The following is a 17,663-nucleotide window of genomic DNA, read 5'->3' as shown; positions in this document are numbered from 1 at the left end:
CCCGGATCTCTTCTAGATACCAAGGTATCTCAATGTATACTTGTCCTCGGAGTGGCTTTTTTTTTTTGTTGTTTTTTTTTTCCTGTGTAGTCGTTGAATATGTTCTGAAACCTCACCCCCGATATTTGGGTTCTGGCTAGTTCTCAAGCAAGGATAGGGAAAATAGACAACCCGGCTGGCCAAAGCGCAATGAGTCTATAGATCTGGATCTATATATATGGGATGGAGGAAAGGAAATAGCAAATATATGCAGGTCATGCCGTGAAGAGGGAATATAATGATTGACAACTAGCGATGATCTTCCGCATGGCGCCTCCCCGATCTAGATATAAGGCCCCAATGCAATGGCGGGGGCGACAGGGGGAAGTAAGCCGGTGAGAAGATAGTTGAAAAGCCGGAAAGCCCCATTTTGCCTGTATGACGTTTAGGAATTGATAAAATAATAATAAACGAGTAAAAAAAAAAAAAAAAAGGGGGGGGGGAGCAGTTCAGAGATACATGCAATTACTGTGTATACAACATACCAAATGTGTTTGATTCGATGATCTCCGGGGATCCTCCGGGGATCCTGGATGATTGAGGCGACCTGACTCCACCGGGGAAATAACATAAATCAAATCAAATCGAGTTCCTAGGGTAGGGCACCTAGGGTTCCTAGAGCCCTGGCCCTGAAGCCCTGGAGCATACAGGTGCATTGCATCCATGAGATGCAGTTGTTTTGGACGCATCAAATTCCTGTACCACGAGGAAAATAGTAATTCTCATTAGTGGTAATGTATTTCGACTTCGGTGTGAGATGTGTGTCTGTCACACAGGGAAAAATATATATCAGCCGCGACTGGCGACGAAAGCCAAAGCCGTGTCTTTTTTTCCCCGATACTTCTTTGCTTTCCCCGTACTCTGTCCACTTCTATAACTGATATTGATGAAGAGACTGACATCTGTCAGACTCGAAATCTCAAAAAGAAAGGAAAAACACGCAAACCCATCGTGCTGTGCATCTCCCCCCTCGAGGAGAGACGGGCCGGGCCTTCAAATCGCGGAATTCCCAAGTGGGCCGTGATCGACCTGCAGTCGACCTGTAGATTATTCAGTCGATCTCGGAGTCAGTGATCGCTCAATGGCCAGCTGGACCGTAATTACGAGTACCAGGATGCGCCATCCCGATAGTCGCCAATAGTGTCCGATCTCAGCCCATCGAATATCCCAGCTAGCCGCCCAAGGCCCTGGAAAATTCAGTCGGGTGATCTGATTCTCTTGGAAAAAAATCAAAGGCCAATCAAGTTGTGTCTCTTTCCATCTAGTGCCATCTGTTTCTCTCTCTCTCTTTCTCTCTCTTTTTTTTGGGGGGGAGGGAGGGGGAGGAGGAAGGGGAAAAGAGAATTGATGGCCCATCGGAAGAGTTAGCACAGGGCTTTGGTCTCGATGTACTCCGTACTTTGTATGTTGTAGGTATTTTCCCCTTAATCAAATGGCTTGGCTCATGGGCCATGTCGATCATGGCCACTCGTGGGCTTAGTTGGCTCCATATTGATCCGAGAAGTGACAGCCATGTCCCATCTGACACGAGTGCTAACCCTGCACGTCCTGCGTCGAGATGAGGTGTCGGGACTTGTAATGGTTCCTGCAGGGATGCGACTAGTCTTCACGAACTACTTCCTGAATGGGCGAAGGTAGCCTGTCCATATGCGTTAAGCCTAGTTCGGTGAGATTTTGGATGGAGTTGATGTGTATATTACCTAGTCCGTACCGAATCTGATTATTCAGAATATTTGAAGTATTTTCGGAGGCTCTGTGATTCAGACAGACCGGGGATGGGAAGTTCAGCTCGTTCCAGAATGCAGAATGCAGAATGCAGAATGTCCGTGTGACCTTTTCTACTTTCTACCCTTAAACAATATACAACATAGTAAAGAATGGCAATTTTGGATTTGATAAAAGAAGTTCACTTATACACTAAAGTGTATATAAGGGGGAAATAAATAAAACACATTCAACAGCCCGTAACCAAAGCAAAGCGAAAAAAAAAAAGAAGAAAAAAAAAACATCATAATGCGCCCATAGGATCAACCCTTTCATCGTCCAGTGTACGCCGAGTATCTAGCAAAGGGGGAAAAAAAATAAATCAGCTTATGATCTGAAACACGGGGAAAATAGTAAAACACTCACCTCCAGATTCGTGCACGCATGTCTCCACTGCCGGTCGCGAACAGGTTGCCAGTAGGACTGGGGGCAACCGAGATGACTATTCGGAGTTAAAGAAAAAGAAAGAAAAAATTAGAGAAGATGACCACATGCTAAGATGCTAAGATTGAATCAAACTCACCAGAGTTCTTGTGGCCTTGAAGCATCATCTGGGCATTTCCAGTCACTGGATCCCAGAATTGAACACCGCGATCCTTGGAACCACTCATCACCCAGGCACCGTCGGGTGTCAGGCACACACTGAGAACAAAGTCCTGAATGGTAAAAAAAAAAAAAGTTAGCTTCGGCCTGTCTCTCTCTCAAGTAATCTCAGATCTAACCTTGTGGCCCTCGAATGTACGAATACACTTGCCACCCTTGATGGCACTGTGAGGGTGCATGCCCCGGGGAACGGTAAGCTCCCAGAGCTTGATAGTCTTGTCCAGACTGCCACTGACAAGGTCACGGCCATTGGGCGCGAATGCGACCGAGTAAACACTGTCCTTGTGGCCATCGGGGTTCTCCAGACGCTCCACCAGGTATCCAGTTGTAGTATCCCAGACGCGCACACTCTTGTCCAACGAACCTGCAGCCACGTAACGGCCATCCGGAGACATGGCCACAGTAGTGACACCATCCTCAATGCTAAGGGTGTAGACAAGCTTGCCATCGAGAATATCCCAAAGGCGCACGGTCTTGTCTCCACTGCCAGAGGCGATGAATCGACCGTTGCCAGCAAAGTCCAAAGAGTAAATGTCCTGCTCGTGTCCACTGAAGATATGCTTGATGGTGCGCTGGTTGATATCCCAAACCTAAAGCCAATCACATTCAGTCAGCGATCTTCCCACATACTACGGGTTCCATATAAACCGAGAACTTACGCGAATCTGCTTATCCTCGGCACCAGTCGCAAGATATTTGCCATCCGGACTGAAACAAACGCTGCGAATGTACAGGTCGCCGTCCTTGTCAACATTCTCATCCTGAAGAGTGGCCACATTCTGACCAGTGGTCACGTCGAAGATTTGAGCCGAGCGGTTGCAGCCCGTCGCCAAGTACTTGCCATCACGGCTGAAGCGCACACAGCAAACGACGCTATCGTGATTCAAATGGTGCACCAGCTCCACATCGAGGACACGCTGGACTTCGGGGTTGAACACGGCGTACCAATCGGAACCTTCACGCTTCTGCGACGGAGGCAAATCATCGGGATTCCAGTTTGCCAGCATGTTTCCCGGACGTTCGGCTGTGCGGCCGAGAGGGGGGTTCGGAGGAGTCGGGCGAGGGATCTGAGGGGATGCACGGGGATCTGGGTAGGCGATGTGCGTTTGCTGGGGGGTACCAGGGCCTGGGGGAACACGGCCACGGCCCTGGCTTTTACCGGGGCCTGGGGATGCGGTGGGAGGTGGAGGCGGCCCATAGCCTGGGAGATGTGAACGATCCAACGGGTCAGCGGACTGGGCGACGAGTTTCATAAACACAGCGACATACCGTTCACAGCAGCGCCAGCCGGATATCCTCCAAAGGAGCTCTGCTGGGGTTGCGGTGCGCCAGGCTGAGCGACCGAAGCAGGCGGTTGAAGGGGATGCTGGGGAGGCTGCTGATCCTGGGGAAGGGAAGGTGCAAGACCGGGGCCACTACCTGATGGGTTGGTCATGATACCACCAAACAGATTGCTAGGGCCGTGGCCCAAGGCAGGTGGGGGAGCCTGGGAAGGAGCTGTATGAGTCGCAGCGGGTCCGCCGATGTGGGAAGGAATGGTTTGCACGCCACGCGCCTCGAGTTCATGTCGCAGCATTCGAATCTCAGATTCGTAGCTAGAAAAAGGAAAGAAAAAAATCATGTCAGAGAGGATTATTGGAGCTTTCAAGAAGATAAAGGGAACGCACTCTTGCTTGATCTTGATCTGCGCCTGTTCCAGTTGATAGACCTTTTGACGGATCATCTCCATCTCTTGGAGTTGACCAGTCACTGCATGATCTGTCAGTTAGATAACATTTCAGCGAATGTCGGAACCCATGGAGCTGTAGTCATTTGGGGGGGGGGGGGGGGGGGGAACCAATAAGGTGGCATCTGTTTGTATGAAAAGGATTGGACAGAGGAAGGGAGCTCAAGGCGCAAGTGACCTGAGCATAAACAGAGGGTAAAAATGTGTCAGAGGGGACAGGTAACATACACTGATGCTCAAATTCACCGGTGTTTCGCGACTGGCTCTCAAACTCCTGGCGCAGTTGATCCAGCAACTCCGTCAGACGAGAGTTGGGAGCGGGCACCATCCCGCGATGAGCGTTGTACATGGTGGGATATATTTTTTTTTCTTCTTGTTTTTCTGAAGTCGCAGGGAGGAACAAAAGCGATGCTCGGGTAGTAGCTCTGGGCCAGCAAATGAGATCGCAACCCAAGGTTTTGACCTGGACTCAATGATCTTGATCACTGAGGCTTCAATGCTTGGTGGATAGCACCACGCAGCTAGCCACAGCGATAGTGGGCGATACAATATAAACTGGGAGATGAGAATTGGGGGGTGTAGTGGTAAGAGGGGTGGAAGAGGCTGGCAGATGACACTTTAAAGCGGGAAGGTTTGAGTTTGGGGGAAGGCGGCAGTGGTTGACGCGAGAAGCGAGGTGATAGGCGAGAAGCGCAGCGGGTCTTACCGTAGACTAAGGTTGTACATAATTAATTCGTATCTCCATGTTAGATGGATAATTACATATGTAAATGAACAAAGTTTCACACTGTATGATCAAAAAGTCTAGGATTTTTTGGTTCAAAATACTTTGTTCAAATAGTTAAGGTACATATGTAGTTATGTACATTGCACATTGTACATCCATAGATGGGTCCAGATCGTGAGGTTTGCATAGAACCGGTATTATTCCAATGGCTGAAGATACCCGAGAATACCAGGGAATACCAGGGAATACTTGGATCTACACCCGCAAGTGTGGGCAGTGGAGGTACCTCTGAGTACGGGAAGCAGAAGTGGAACTGGCCCGTGCAGTATCACTTCAGTATTGCACTTACTATACGATGTACTGTACGGAGTACTTTGGCCATTATTGCCTGATCCATCAGGCCACAGAAAGCCACAGTATGGCACTCCAGGCATAAGGCATAAACTGTGGCAAACCAGGGGTTCTTTAAGTTTTTCTCTCTCCTTTTTTTTTAGTATGACAGCCCTAGAGGACTTGGTAGACCACTAAGGTATACGAAGTGATAGAAAAGTGAAGATATACTAAAAAATAATATTATATTATATACTTTTATATACTATAATGTCCACTCATAAGATAACTATATTATAATCCCACATCAGACCATTCCCCCTGGATCAATTGGCTTATTAAGAAAGGGTGGCATCGCAACGGCTGTGGCGGTTCCGCGCTGGTGTGACTACTTTGTTATTCGCTACGAATCTCCTTTTTTTGTTCCTTCAAGTGCCTCTTCAATTCTTCCCTCTCTCCTCCCCCCTCACCACCCTATCTGTGCCATCAATCATGGATATAATTCTCGAATTATGGGACACCTTCATTGGTGATCGCCTCTATTCGACACTCCTCCCCGCCTCGCTCTCTTCGTCCGTCTCGCTGCCGGCCTTCGTCAATGCGGCCGCCAACACGTCAATGGCCCTTTTTGGTCCAGAACCTTATGTCTATGAACAGGCTACACAGATGATCTACCTAGAACCTTCGAAATACGCATACCTGAGTGCTTGGCCTAGAAACAATGTCTACCGTCAATTCACCAGCTTTTTCTTGATTACTTGGTAATGCGCCAATCCCGCCACTTTTTCCCCCCGCGTCAACACAAGAACTAATACTTAATTAGGCTGTTTGGTCTGCTCGTCTACTTTTTGGTCGCTACGCTTTCATACATCTTTATCTGGGATAAGACAACCTACAACCACCCCAAATTCCTCAAGAACCAGATTGGTCTGGAGATCAGACAGGCCATGGCTGCAATGCCCCCAATGTCACTGTTGACAGCTCCTTTCTTCGTTATGGAGGTCCGCGGATATGCCAAACTTTACGACACCACCGCCGAGGAGCCTTTCCCGTACTACAGCCTCATCCAAATCCCCTTCTTCATCTGCTTTACCGATTTCTTCATCTACTGGATCCACCGTGGTCTGCACCACCCCCGTGTCTATAAGACCTTGCACAAGCCTCACCACAAATGGATCATGCCGAGCCCTTATGCATCGCACGCCTTCCACCCGCTCGATGGCTGGTCCCAGAGTGTCCCGTACCACGTCTTCCCCTTCATCTTCCCCCTGCAGAAGTTCGCCTACGTCTTCCTGTTCGGATTTATCAACCTATGGACTGTCTTCATTCATGATGGCGAGTACGTTGCCAACAGCCCCATCGTTAACGGTGCGGCCTGCCACACCATGCACCACTTGTACTTCAACTACAACTACGGACAGTTTACCACTCTCTGGGACCGTCTTGGTGGCAGCTACCGCAAGCCCAACGAGGAGCTTTTCCGTAGAGAGACGAAGATGGGCGACAAGGAGTGGAAGCGCCAGGCCAAGGAGATGGAGTCAATCCTCAAGGATGTCGAGGGCGAAGACGATCGCAGCTATTCTGCCGACAAGAAGAATCTTTGAAACGACGGCATTACATTCTTCACGACTTCACAATGATTGGTTCTAGGCTACAGGGACCATCCGAGGCCCATTACAGACTCCCCGATAGACGGGGCTGTATGTCTTGGCTTTCTTGGCCTGGTTTTTGGATTTGCACTTTTGCATCTCCCTGTCGTTTCCCGTGCCATTTTTTACGCTGATTCAAGTACATTAATTCGCCTTGCGCATCTTTTACCTGTTTTAATACTCCCAAAACTGACCGCCAGCACTCTGGCCTACTAGTGATCTAACCCTATTCTGTACATAATCTTCTTTTTTTTTTTTTTCCGTGGACAGTCGAAATGCATTTGGTTAGGTCTTTTCTGTACTTTTCTTTTTCTCTATGTGTTGCATGTCCATGGGTCATCTTAACGGCCGAAATTTGGTGCAGATGTATGATACTGCCAAAACTATGAAACAAGAAATAGCAAACTAATTCAAAGTTATAAGATTGAAATTAATATTGAGAGTCATAATCCATTCCATATCCATCTTTTGTTTCCATCGAGTACTTTAGCCCCGAAAATCCAGGCACTCCTTGAAAGAATGGCTGGCTGAAATCCAACAGACCAGACAACCTAGTCTTCGCGAGGCAAACACTGCGATCACTGCCACCTATGGAAATAAGCCTTCTGATGATGATCCGACACAGGGGAAAAGGATCCTTTGATGGAACGAGAATGATGGGCACCTTGCCTTCGCTACCGGAGAGCCTGTATGATAACTCCTCGCGATCCGTCTGTTGCATGAAACCCATTCTCAGCCAAATCCTGCTCCCGACTCGGCCAGGTTTCCGCACTAAACTGTCCGGATTCAGAAGAAGCAAGTCGCTTGTGAAGAGCAACCACTCGAGCGGCCTGGTGAGAATCCCCACACTCCAGCACCGTGATCTTGGCCTTCAACTTGAATGCCAGAGTGAGAATGCGGTGGTAGAAGATATCCTCAGGCATGCAGTCTTCCATCCCGGAACCCGAGTGTGGAGGCACAAGTGCCAGCTTTGGCTCGAAACGCCGTACACTACGCGCAGTGGTGCCGTTGCGGAACTCCGTTTGGGATATGTAGGGCGGGTTGGAGATTAACAAATCACACTCACTTTCTTGGTTGGGTGATGAGATGCCCAATCCTCCAAAATTGGGAGGTTGGGTTTGGAGTATTGACTCAATGGACGGTACTGAATTGTCACTGCCATGTCCGAGAACATCGGCGCGATAGAAGTGGATGTCTGTGTCTGCGGTGGATGCCAATTGACCCAATTGCAGGTTATGCTCGAGGTTCTTCCGGGCTAGTGTTAAAGCCGTAGGGCTGATGTCCACCCCTGTTATCTCCAGCTGAAAATGAGGGGCAAGTAATGCGTGCAGAAGAAGTGGTATGCAGCCTGTGCCAGTGCAAAGGTCAATGACACGCAAGGGTCTCGTCTGATTGGGAGACTCAGGCTTGTCAATACGGCCCAGAGCCATTTGACGGACTAATTTGGCCGCTTGGTATGTATATGATTCAGTTTCTGGTCTACAAAACGTTGTCAGCAAGAGATATGGCTTTTTTTTTAAAAAAAAAAAAAAAGATAGAAATCTGGTAGGCAGACCTTGGGATCAGAACACCTCTTCGGCAAAGAATTTCCAAGTCACCGAATGGTTGATCTCCAAGGATATATTGGAGAGGATATCCTCTAGATCGCATCTGACACATAGATCTCAAGTGGCTTCTCCATCCCGTTCTTTCAAGAGACTGACTATCAAGGACTGCCCGCTCGCGTAGCCAGCGAAGTTCATTGCGAGCAGAATCTATTGTGCGGCATTCTTTGAGGAGTATAGGCAGAAGGTAATTTTCCCGTTGTGCTTTTCTAATGACAGAAAAGGGGATTCGGGGCATTATGGGAATATCAGTGGTCAGTCAAGGAACAAGGAACGTTAGTGCCAAGAGATCCCGTAGATGCCAAGATACATATATCGACTGATAGGGACTAGACATACTTCCCTATTCCTTTTTCCTCGGTTTGATAGAAAGTATCAAAAACATTTAGAGTACGACTTTGGTGTACAACCAGGGATTCCCTGATAGTTATCATTAGGATATTAGTACCCCACTTGTTAAGTACTATATTTAAATCACTTAATGTCCATTTCATAACACATAAAAGCTAGATAATTGAGAGTATGACGGAAAAGAATTCTAGGTATAGCCTGCCCAGACTCCAAATACACCATAGTATGCAAGAAATATACAGAAGAAAAACATGTGAATCAAAGGCGTTAGAGAGCCAAAAGAGCTCCCACACCGGCAAAGCCGACAGCCAGGCGTTTCGGCATAGCGGTGGCCTTAGGGATGGCCATATTTCCAGTTGCAGAGGCCGAGCTGAAGAGGCCGGATCCTCCAATACCTCCAATGCGAGCAGCGGTGCCACCAACTGGCGCGGTGGTCACTGGATTCGAGACTGCAGTGGCACCGGGGACGGAATCGGTGCCAGTCCCGATCTCCAAGATATCATTCTCGGTGGCGTTGAAGTTGGTGCTGGCGAGGGAGATCTCATTATTGGCGAGATCGTATACCACATACGCACTGCGCAGGAACGTATCTCCCAGGACTGCTGTGCTGCTTCCTGCGGGAACAATACCGAAGACGCAGGCCCGCTTGCCGTTTCGGAAGTAGATATCGCCAACATCGATGACCATCTCTTTGATGCCCACGTTAATCGTCGGGGATGAGAACGTGTAACTGAGGGTGATGTCGTCATCTGCCATGCTGCATTCAACGTAGCCAACGCCACTCTCCGATTCGTAGGAGACCCCGAGATCATCGTAGATGTCCTGAACAAGGGCATCTGGAAGGTATGTAAGAGAGCTTCCCGAGTCCAGTAACACGCCCACCGGAATGGAACTAGAAGAGTAGGTATTTTCACCGGAAGAATTGGTGAGGGACACTTTTGTGAGCGCAATAATGAACTCCGAGTATAGTCCGCGAACCTTCTGGACGGGGACTGTTTGTAGGGCGCCGTGATATTTTTTCGTGTTGACTCCACCAAATAAAATCGAGCCGGTGTTCGCATCCAGGTCGTTCAGCCAAAGACTGTAGGCATTTGATTGGATTATTCCTTTCCCGACCATCGCCTTGGGCAGGTTGGCATAAGCCGAGTCTCCATTTCTGCCAACCTGGACTTCATTCACGGTGTATCCTATACCCAGCACGCCCTCTGTACATAAACATCTCATGTCAGCTCTGTGGTAATGTTAGATCTGACACAAATCACTCACCTGGAGAGCCAGATGAAAACCCAATGCCAAATTGGAAGTCTTTAATAGTTGTGCCTCCGATGGTAAGAGTGTCGGTCACATAGTCTCCGGCAGCACCGGAACCATCGGCATAGCTGATATTGAAGTCCGAGTTCACAAAGGAATAGGAAGAGGAAGAGGTCGAGTCGTAAGTACCGGATTCAGCGCAGACGTTTTTGGTGGATGCACAGAGAGTAGAATTTGGTGTATTGCACCACAAATCACTACTTCCAGTGTCGAGAACCAGACGTACGGTCTGCTTGGGGGTACCCAGAGTGACATTACAGAAGTATAAAGTTTCCTAGGTAGAAACATCAGTATATGCCGTAAGATTATGTATCTAAATATAGATATGTGTACCTCATTGTCCAATGCCTGACTGACTGTCGAGCGTTTCCTTCTTGCTTGATCTCTAGCGACGGGGTTGGATATATCGTTTCGTTGAATATCCATTTGTACCACCGCGGGGTTATCTCTTCGATGAAGGGTTATGCCCCAGACTGGCATCACCAGGCCAGTGACCAATAGGATCCAACTATTTTTCATGGTGCCGATAGGCCCTCCCCGAATTCGGCCCGAAAGTGAGAGATCAGCTATTGTTGTTTCGAACGGGTTTAAGAGATGATATTCCTGAATGGGTTTGGATGAGGATGGGTGAATAGCAAGAGTAAGGAAGAAGTTGAGAAAGGTGAAGAAATTGAAGAAAGGAAAAGCAAAAAAAGAGTCAAGAAAAAGAAATGGCCATGGAGTTACTCGGCTCCAACGGGATTATACGATTACTAGTATTACTAGTACTAGTACTAGTACTGATAGTATATAGTGTATAGTGTAGAGCGTATTATATATGTATTATATATGTATTATATATACTGTTGCCTGAACGGGTAACGCGGAAGTCCTCCAAGTGCTGTCGTCACCGTATAATATATGTGGTCTAGTACATGTATACATATATACATATATATATTGACAGTAAGCCTTGAATTTACATTATTTATCTAAAATCCCCCCCAAAAAATCTTTAGTTCATATTCTTATGTTAGGTATAGCATACGTACGCGACATACGTAGTGGAGGCGATGACGCGGTTGACTCCACTTTAGTCCATCTGACTCTTACATACGCGGAGTAGTTGTATACGGAGTATACTCATGGACTATTGTACATTCTTACTATAATCACTCTATTGTAACACACTTGCCACTTACAGACCCATCGCTTCCCGAATTTGCTGCATGGTCACCCGACTGTTGGCCCGCGCTGCTTCGGCGCCCTCCTCAGCCACTGACTCCAGGTAACCAGTCTGATCCTCCATGATCGTAATATACCGATCTCGGATTTCTTGCAAATGATACGCGATCCGGTCTGCAACATGTTCCTTGAGCGATCGGAGACTGGCGCTGTGGAAGTCGGTTGCAATCTCCTCGCATGATACACCTTCCAGGTGGCTTAGGATCTCAATGAGATTAGACACCCCAGGCCGGCGCGTTGGGTCGTAGGTGATGCTTCCTTCCGAGTCGGTCAGGGCTACCTTGACTTTCTGGCGGATTTCAGCCGGCGAGTCAATAAGGATAATCCGGGATTTCTCATCGGCGTGCGATTTGGACATTTTGGAAGTGGGTTCCTTAAGGGACATCACTCGCTTGGCAGGAGCTTGGTCAAGTTAGTGTCTGGTCTGTACCTTCTGTCTCTTCTGACATGGGCAACTGTTATCTTACATATCAATGCCTCTGGGATGGGGAAAATCGGCCCGTAGAGGTGGTTGAAGCTGTTTGCGGTATATCGGGAAAACTCCAGGTGCTGTTTTTGGTCTTCCCCAACCGGGACATGGGTAGCTCTTGGTGATCGTTAGTAAAGAAAGCGTCAATGCAGACAAGAAATATACCTATGCACAAGGATATCGGCAGCTTGTAGGACTGGATAGGAGAAAAGACCAAGTCGCAGCTGTGCTCGTGCCGTTGAATCATCCAGCGTGGCATCGTCGGGCAGTTGCAGCTTGCTCTGGGCGGGTGTCAATAGAATGTTCTTATATAAAAACGATAGGGCTGCTCACCTTCCACTGTGTCATACGCGATAGATACCCCATGGAAGCCACCGTACTGAGAATCCACATCAACTCAGTATGTGCCGGCACCTGATGAAATGTCAATATAAAGTCTCCATTGTGCTTGGCAGCCGACAGCTGAGACACGGAACCTACACCTGACTGGTAGAATATTGTCGAACGCTTAGGATCTAGGCCCACAGCAAGCAATGTTGCAAAGGCCTCTTTCCTCCATCTCTTTAATTGAGCTGGATCTTGCGGTACCGTTAATGCATGTAGATCAACAATAGAGAAAAATAACTTGGTTCCTTCGGCTGCATCCTGCTGGAGCTTTACCCATTGATGTAAAGCTCCTAGGTAATTGCCCAAATGAGGCACTCCGGTTGGCTGAATCCCAGAAAATATAATGGGCTCTTGTGCCCGCGTGCTGTTTGAGCTGTTCCATCGATGACATCTCCTTGGGAGAAGGGAGAGCCCGCTTGGGCGGATATGGGGGAGTTTCGCACGCAATGACCCCAGAGAGGCAAATTCATGACGCATCGCGTTGGCAGACATCTCCAACAAACACTCAATCGGTGCGAGAATGGGAAATTTCAAGTGCAATCACTTCGTACTGTCGTAGACCCTAATGAGCCCGAAAAACGCGAAACGCGAAACGTGTCACGTGACCTATATCGTACAATGTGTACTGGGAACTAGATATTGTCTATATCGATAATAGCCAAATTTCACCTATTCCACCAATATCATATCGAAGTGGTAGTACGTCTATTAAGGGGCCCAGTTGTGGCGAGCAACCCTTCTTTCAGTATGTATAAGTTTCCTTTCATCTGGGCTGAAATGAGAATAGTAAAACAGTAAAATACATATGGCCTAGATCAAGAAGGCTTTTGAATATAATGAAAACAGCGCCTGTAGCAAAGACACCAAGTCCGCATGTACACGGATATACAAGTTCAACAGTAGATTACCATTCCATCTATAGACGCTTGCGCTCGGCGAATCGCTCACTGTTCAAAGTATCGAATATCGTGCCCGGGGCCGAATTGTCCTTTCGCTGACCGAATTGCGTGAGCTCGGGGCGAAGAACTTCTTCCACCTCGGCAACAGAGGCATCCATGGCCTTACCAGCATCTATTATAGAAAAGATGGTTAGTACCCTGATCACCGAAGACGCTATCCAGGCGGAGGAAGAAGGAAGGGGGAAAAAAGGGTAGCCCATACCAAGACTGTCGTGTTCCCAGACATTTGCCTTCATACCGACTCCATAAAATGCGTGCTTCCGGAGGAATGCAAGCCATGCCTGCACCGCTTGTGGGTTTCCATCCTTGATCTGAATCAGTCGACGGAGGGTGATTCGTTCAAAGTTCTCTTGACTCTTCTTGTGCACGAAGTTGCTTCGGGGTACGGTCCAGCGTTCAACGATGCGGGGGAGAGGCACAGGCCCGGACACGGGGAGGTTGAGGTAGTAAGCGGCACGAATGGCAAAGTCCGTGAAGAACTCCACGTTACGGACACTGTATGATCGCAATTGAAGGTCGCAGACTGGAAGGCCGTATTCCACCTTCCTCCGCAAAGGCCGTAAGTATATGGCTTGCACACTTCGTGGAAGTCGGCTGTCCTCGCCAAATGCTCCTAACCGTTCAGACCTAACCGAACTGTGAGCAGTGATCTTCGATATATTTTTGACATTGAGTCAATTGAGTCAATTGAGCCAACTGCCTTGGACACTAACCATTCTTTCACACTAGACTTGGTGATTTGCTCAACTTCGGTCGGTCTGAATTACCTCAATTAGCGACAAAGCCAAATACTAGATTTGAAGGGTTTCTTACGCTACTGGAGCAGTCGATGCAGAGGCGGTAGCGGTGGGGGTAGCGGCGGGAGTCGCGATGGGCGTGGTAGGAGTAGGGGAAACAGGGGCAGCTTCTGCAGGAGCAACTGGTGTAGAGGTCGGTGTTGGGTCTTGAGCGGGTGTCTTCTCTTGCTCCGGCGGAGTTGGCTGGGTTGGGGATGATAGAGAGCGGAATGGCACAGGGGCCTTTCAAGGAGGTGTTAGTACAGCAGTTGTGAATCCCACATAATAAGAACATACCCGGAGGCGCTTGCCCACTCCAATTAAGGAGCGCGATGTGTATGAGAACATTGTTAATCGTGATTTTGAGGAAGATCCGTTGTTGTTGGCGGATGGGTTTTTTCGGGGAGCGAGTCCAGGGCGGTGAGGAACTTGGGATATAGAGAAACTGAAACTACAATGGACGGTGATATATCTATATGATACTATGCATTAAACCATTGATACAATAATAGTAAAACAGACAAATAGACCATGATCAAGAGATTGAAATCGATGATTGCTCCAATTGTGATTAAAAACGAGTACAACCCTGTGGTACCGATATATCTAGTGTTCCCTTTTAGGTGATCGACTCTCTTATTCCAGGCTTTTAGATAGAATGTTCTATTCAATGAGTTAGTAGATGTGGTTATCCTCCAAGGCCGCTTATCTCGAATGTTTTCTATGAATCGGATCATTGCGACTCCCCGCCAAACTAGCGACCTGGGCAATGGAACCATGTGACTCCGCACTTGGAAACGTCCCTTTTTTTTTTTTTTTTTTTTTTTTTTTTACCCCTACTCTCCCACTTGAGAGAGAGATATATATATAAATATCCTACTTCTTCTTGTATACGACACTAACGTCTGCAAAAATGACAAAGATAGACCTGTCCTCATTCGACCGGGCCAACGAAGCGGTTTCTTATCTCAGAACCAAGTTGCCAGAGACCCTGCAAAAGCCTCAGGTTGCAATTGTATGTGGCTCAGGGCTAGGAGGGCTTGCAGATACTATTCAACCTGAGTCACGGATCGAATTTGACTATGCATCCATCCCCCACTTCCCTCGCTCAACAGGTTGGTCATCTTCTCCGGGCTCAGAGAGGAGATCTAACTTTCCACAGTCGTTGGTCATGCTGGAAAGCTGGTTTTTGGTCTTCTTGGCCAGAAAATCCCTGCGGTGTTGATGGTTGGCCGTGCTCAGTCAGCTTAAGCCCTCATTCTGCTTGTAATATCACAGCTAACCTTGGCCTAGTTACTACGAGGGGCACTCGATTGATCAGGTGGCATTCCCAATTCGAGTGTTCAAGCAGTTGCAAGTGAATACGGTTGTCTGTATGCTCTACATGATCCTTAATAATACGAAGATTGATGTTACAGAACGAGGATTAATGATGTTTGGTAGTGACCAATGCGGCCGGAGGTTTGAATTCTGAGTATGCTGTGGGGGATATCGTTCTATTGAATGATGTAAGATAAATCCCCGTCAACGGTATCGAGTGGAGTTATTCTAATACCGGATTACAGCATCTCTTCCTCGCAGGTCTGGCAGGGACTCATCCATTGAGGGGAGCCAATGAAGATGAATTTGGAGTGCGATTCCCACCCCTGTCTGACGCCTATGACCTTGAGCTCCGTCGCCATGTGCATCAGTCATGGAAGAAAGTCATATCACCGGAAAGCAAGAGAAAGTTGCACGAGGGTGTATATGCATTTTGCGGAGGCCCCACGTAAGTCACCTCAACACAATCCGTTTGAATCCGATTCTGATAGCATCAAGCTACGAGACAAGAGCTGAGAGCCGGATGCTTCGAATGCTTGGTGCCGATGTGGTTGGTATGTCCACAGTACCAGAGATTGTTACCGCCAGACATTGTGGTCTACGTGTGCTTGCATTCAGTTTGGTCACTAACAAGGCCGTGTTGTCCCCTGTGCCTCGCGGAGATGACGATTTGCTCCAGAATAAAGCAGCAGGCGAACTGAGTGCTCTTCTAGAAGAGGGCATGGCAGGACACGAAGAAGTTCTTGAAGCTGGCCGCGCGGCGGCCATTGACATGCAGGTAAGGTCGTTGCATCAATCCTTGGGAGACAATGAAATTGACATCGATCCAGAAACTGGTTGTCGAAACCCTTGTGGATGTCTTTGATAGCGTTTAAGACTGGGCTTGACACAGAATGCATATGATGATCTCAGATCGTGGCGATCTAGGTCTGCTTGTTATGATCCTAGCAGAGGCCATTTTGTTGAGATGCCGGCCATGGCTAACATGGGGGGGCGTTGCCATCTTTGGTATAGTTTGACGAAAGTAGAGACCGAAATTTCACTTGTTCTTCCGGGTTCTCTTTGCCTGCAAGTCCCTGTAAAAGGACTTCTTTCCGCTAGTTTTGTTGGTTTGAATGTCCCTGTATTTGGCCTGGAAGCGCTTGGTGCCACGTTCGAGTGCCAATGTTTCCTCGACAAAGTTTTTCTTGCGGTCCTTCTTGGTAATACGATTGCTGAAGAACTCGGTAGGGCCCTCGATGATAGTTCCAACCTGAGAATATTCTGGCGGTTTGGCCTTGCCATTCTCTTTCTTGTAGTGACGCTTGGGATCAAGCACAGAACGCATCCGGATGAGCTGCAGATCTCTCTTAAGCTCTGGGGTCATTTCTGTCTTCGGGAGGTTGAACCACTCAGGTCCAGCAGTAGGCTTGTCCTATCAAAGGTGAGGATTGTTAGCAATTGCCCACAGATATCGCACACCGAGAGAATATAGTAATTATGGTGAATGCTCAGAGTAACTATGAATAAAAAGGCTCTCACTGGTGCAGCTCAGTCCAAGACGGACTGGGTACGCCGCATCAAGCGCTTCGCGTTGGGAATATTTTCCTCATAGCAAAAAATATATATAAAAAAAATCAAGGCAGGACTGCAAGGAAGGAATTGGGTGACTCACGGTATTCACTTTCTTGAGTTCAACCGCGCGAATAGAGTTGGCCAACTCCTTCTGTTTTTGATCGGTGATCTTTGCAGCATCGACAGTAGCAACATCATCTCCCTGGCGAATGTATGACTCCAGCGAGGACCCAGGTGACAATTTCGGGATTCTAGAGGGAGGTTAGCCTAGATCCTAGCTTATTAATCTTGAAAAGGTTCCCATACCTAAGAGATGCCAGATCATCAGTCTGGGTGGTTAGGGTATTGGAACCCTTCAGTCGAGTCTCTGCCTCAAGAAGCAACTGCTGGATCTGATCATCAGTCAGGTCTTCCTGGACATCCACACATGTTGAGTCAGCCATCCCTGTTGGATAGGGAGGGTAGCAAAACAAGAGTGATTAAGATGAGTGGAGAGAATTTATATTTTTTCTTAGCTTTGCTTGCTGCTTCCCGGGGCCGGACAAACGTTTATGAGAAATTTCTGCTTAGTGCGAGAGTGGAGTGTGGGTCATGTGATCAAACTACTTTAAATGGCAGTATCAGGTACAAGCCAATAGGTTTGTTTCATGCGTATATTCTAAGTATCTAGTACTTATTTGAAAAGTACTCATTAAATGGTACTCATGTATTGAAAGTCGAAGGCCCCGAGGGAATACACCTATCAAAGGTATTCATCCACCTGAAAGAGGTGATTATTATACATGTATATTATATATATATATATGTTTATACAAATGCATATTACTTTCATTGCAATAGAAGAATACAATAACTTACAACCCTTCTACT

General features: G+C 47.7%; 8 protein-coding genes across 8 annotated transcripts; 2 read left to right on the top strand and 6 right to left on the bottom strand.

Moving 5' to 3' along the window:
- Positions 1 to 2,075: 2,075 nt before the first annotated feature.
- On the bottom strand, positions 2,076 to 4,481 carry rcoA (uncharacterized protein; the record flags this gene model as incomplete). The annotated part of the gene is made up of 8 exons (XM_056899422.1): positions 2,076 to 2,100; positions 2,170 to 2,245; positions 2,327 to 2,459; positions 2,526 to 2,996; positions 3,066 to 3,607; positions 3,676 to 4,001; positions 4,074 to 4,155; positions 4,361 to 4,481. 8 exons carry the CDS (start codon positions 4,479 to 4,481, stop codon positions 2,076 to 2,078), a joined length of 1,776 nt encoding a protein of 591 aa, XP_056751498.1.
- Positions 4,482 to 5,646: 1,165 nt separating this feature from the next.
- On the top strand, positions 5,647 to 6,793 carry N7537_008366 (sterol desaturase family protein; the record flags this gene model as incomplete). Its single annotated transcript, XM_056899421.1, has 2 exons — positions 5,647 to 5,950; positions 6,013 to 6,793. Exons 1-2 carry the CDS (start codon positions 5,682 to 5,684, stop codon positions 6,791 to 6,793), a joined length of 1,050 nt encoding a protein of 349 aa, XP_056751497.1. The 5' UTR covers positions 5,647 to 5,681.
- A 719-nt stretch (positions 6,794 to 7,512) lies between these two features.
- N7537_008365 (uncharacterized protein) lies at positions 7,513 to 8,268 on the bottom strand (the record flags this gene model as incomplete). Its single annotated transcript, XM_056899420.1, has 1 exon — positions 7,513 to 8,268. One exon carries the CDS (start codon positions 8,266 to 8,268, stop codon positions 7,513 to 7,515), a length of 756 nt encoding a protein of 251 aa, XP_056751496.1.
- Positions 8,269 to 9,060: 792 nt separating this feature from the next.
- N7537_008364 (pepsin-like aspartic protease) lies at positions 9,061 to 10,530 on the bottom strand (the record flags this gene model as incomplete). Its single annotated transcript, XM_056899419.1, has 3 exons — positions 9,061 to 9,998; positions 10,060 to 10,378; positions 10,438 to 10,530. The coding sequence occupies 3 exons, from the start codon at positions 10,528 to 10,530 to the stop codon at positions 9,061 to 9,063; spliced, it is 1,350 nt and encodes a 449-aa protein (XP_056751495.1).
- A 751-nt stretch (positions 10,531 to 11,281) lies between these two features.
- On the bottom strand, positions 11,282 to 12,163 carry N7537_008363 (tryptophan--tRNA ligase MSW1; the record flags this gene model as incomplete). Its single annotated transcript, XM_056899418.1, has 4 exons — positions 11,282 to 11,730; positions 11,796 to 11,914; positions 11,963 to 12,078; positions 12,131 to 12,163. 4 exons carry the CDS (start codon positions 12,161 to 12,163, stop codon positions 11,282 to 11,284), a joined length of 717 nt encoding a protein of 238 aa, XP_056751494.1.
- Positions 12,164 to 13,100: 937 nt separating this feature from the next.
- N7537_008362 (mitochondrial 37S ribosomal protein uS10m) lies at positions 13,101 to 14,267 on the bottom strand (the record flags this gene model as incomplete). The annotated part of the gene is made up of 5 exons (XM_056899417.1): positions 13,101 to 13,255; positions 13,346 to 13,770; positions 13,857 to 13,901; positions 13,957 to 14,162; positions 14,217 to 14,267. 5 exons carry the CDS (start codon positions 14,265 to 14,267, stop codon positions 13,101 to 13,103), a joined length of 882 nt encoding a protein of 293 aa, XP_056751493.1.
- A 565-nt stretch (positions 14,268 to 14,832) lies between these two features.
- On the top strand, positions 14,833 to 16,114 carry N7537_008361 (purine-nucleoside phosphorylase; the record flags this gene model as incomplete). The annotated part of the gene is made up of 7 exons (XM_056899416.1): positions 14,833 to 15,034; positions 15,082 to 15,160; positions 15,213 to 15,292; positions 15,363 to 15,427; positions 15,485 to 15,687; positions 15,738 to 16,017; positions 16,070 to 16,114. The coding sequence occupies 7 exons, from the start codon at positions 14,833 to 14,835 to the stop codon at positions 16,112 to 16,114; spliced, it is 954 nt and encodes a 317-aa protein (XP_056751492.1).
- A 164-nt stretch (positions 16,115 to 16,278) lies between these two features.
- N7537_008360 (Fcf2 domain-containing protein) lies at positions 16,279 to 17,236 on the bottom strand (the record flags this gene model as incomplete). Its single annotated transcript, XM_056899415.1, has 3 exons — positions 16,279 to 16,653; positions 16,894 to 17,044; positions 17,100 to 17,236. 3 exons carry the CDS (start codon positions 17,234 to 17,236, stop codon positions 16,279 to 16,281), a joined length of 663 nt encoding a protein of 220 aa, XP_056751491.1.
- Between the last annotated feature and the right edge of the window lie 427 nt (positions 17,237 to 17,663).

Source organism: Penicillium hordei (assembly GCF_028827395.1).
Source record: "Penicillium hordei strain IBT 12815 chromosome Unknown utg000004l_segment0_segment0, whole genome shotgun sequence".
Lineage (NCBI taxonomy): Eukaryota > Fungi > Ascomycota > Eurotiomycetes > Eurotiales > Aspergillaceae > Penicillium > Penicillium hordei.
The sequence above is the reverse complement of the archived record's forward strand: the minus strand, read 5'-3'. Positions and strand labels throughout refer to the sequence as shown.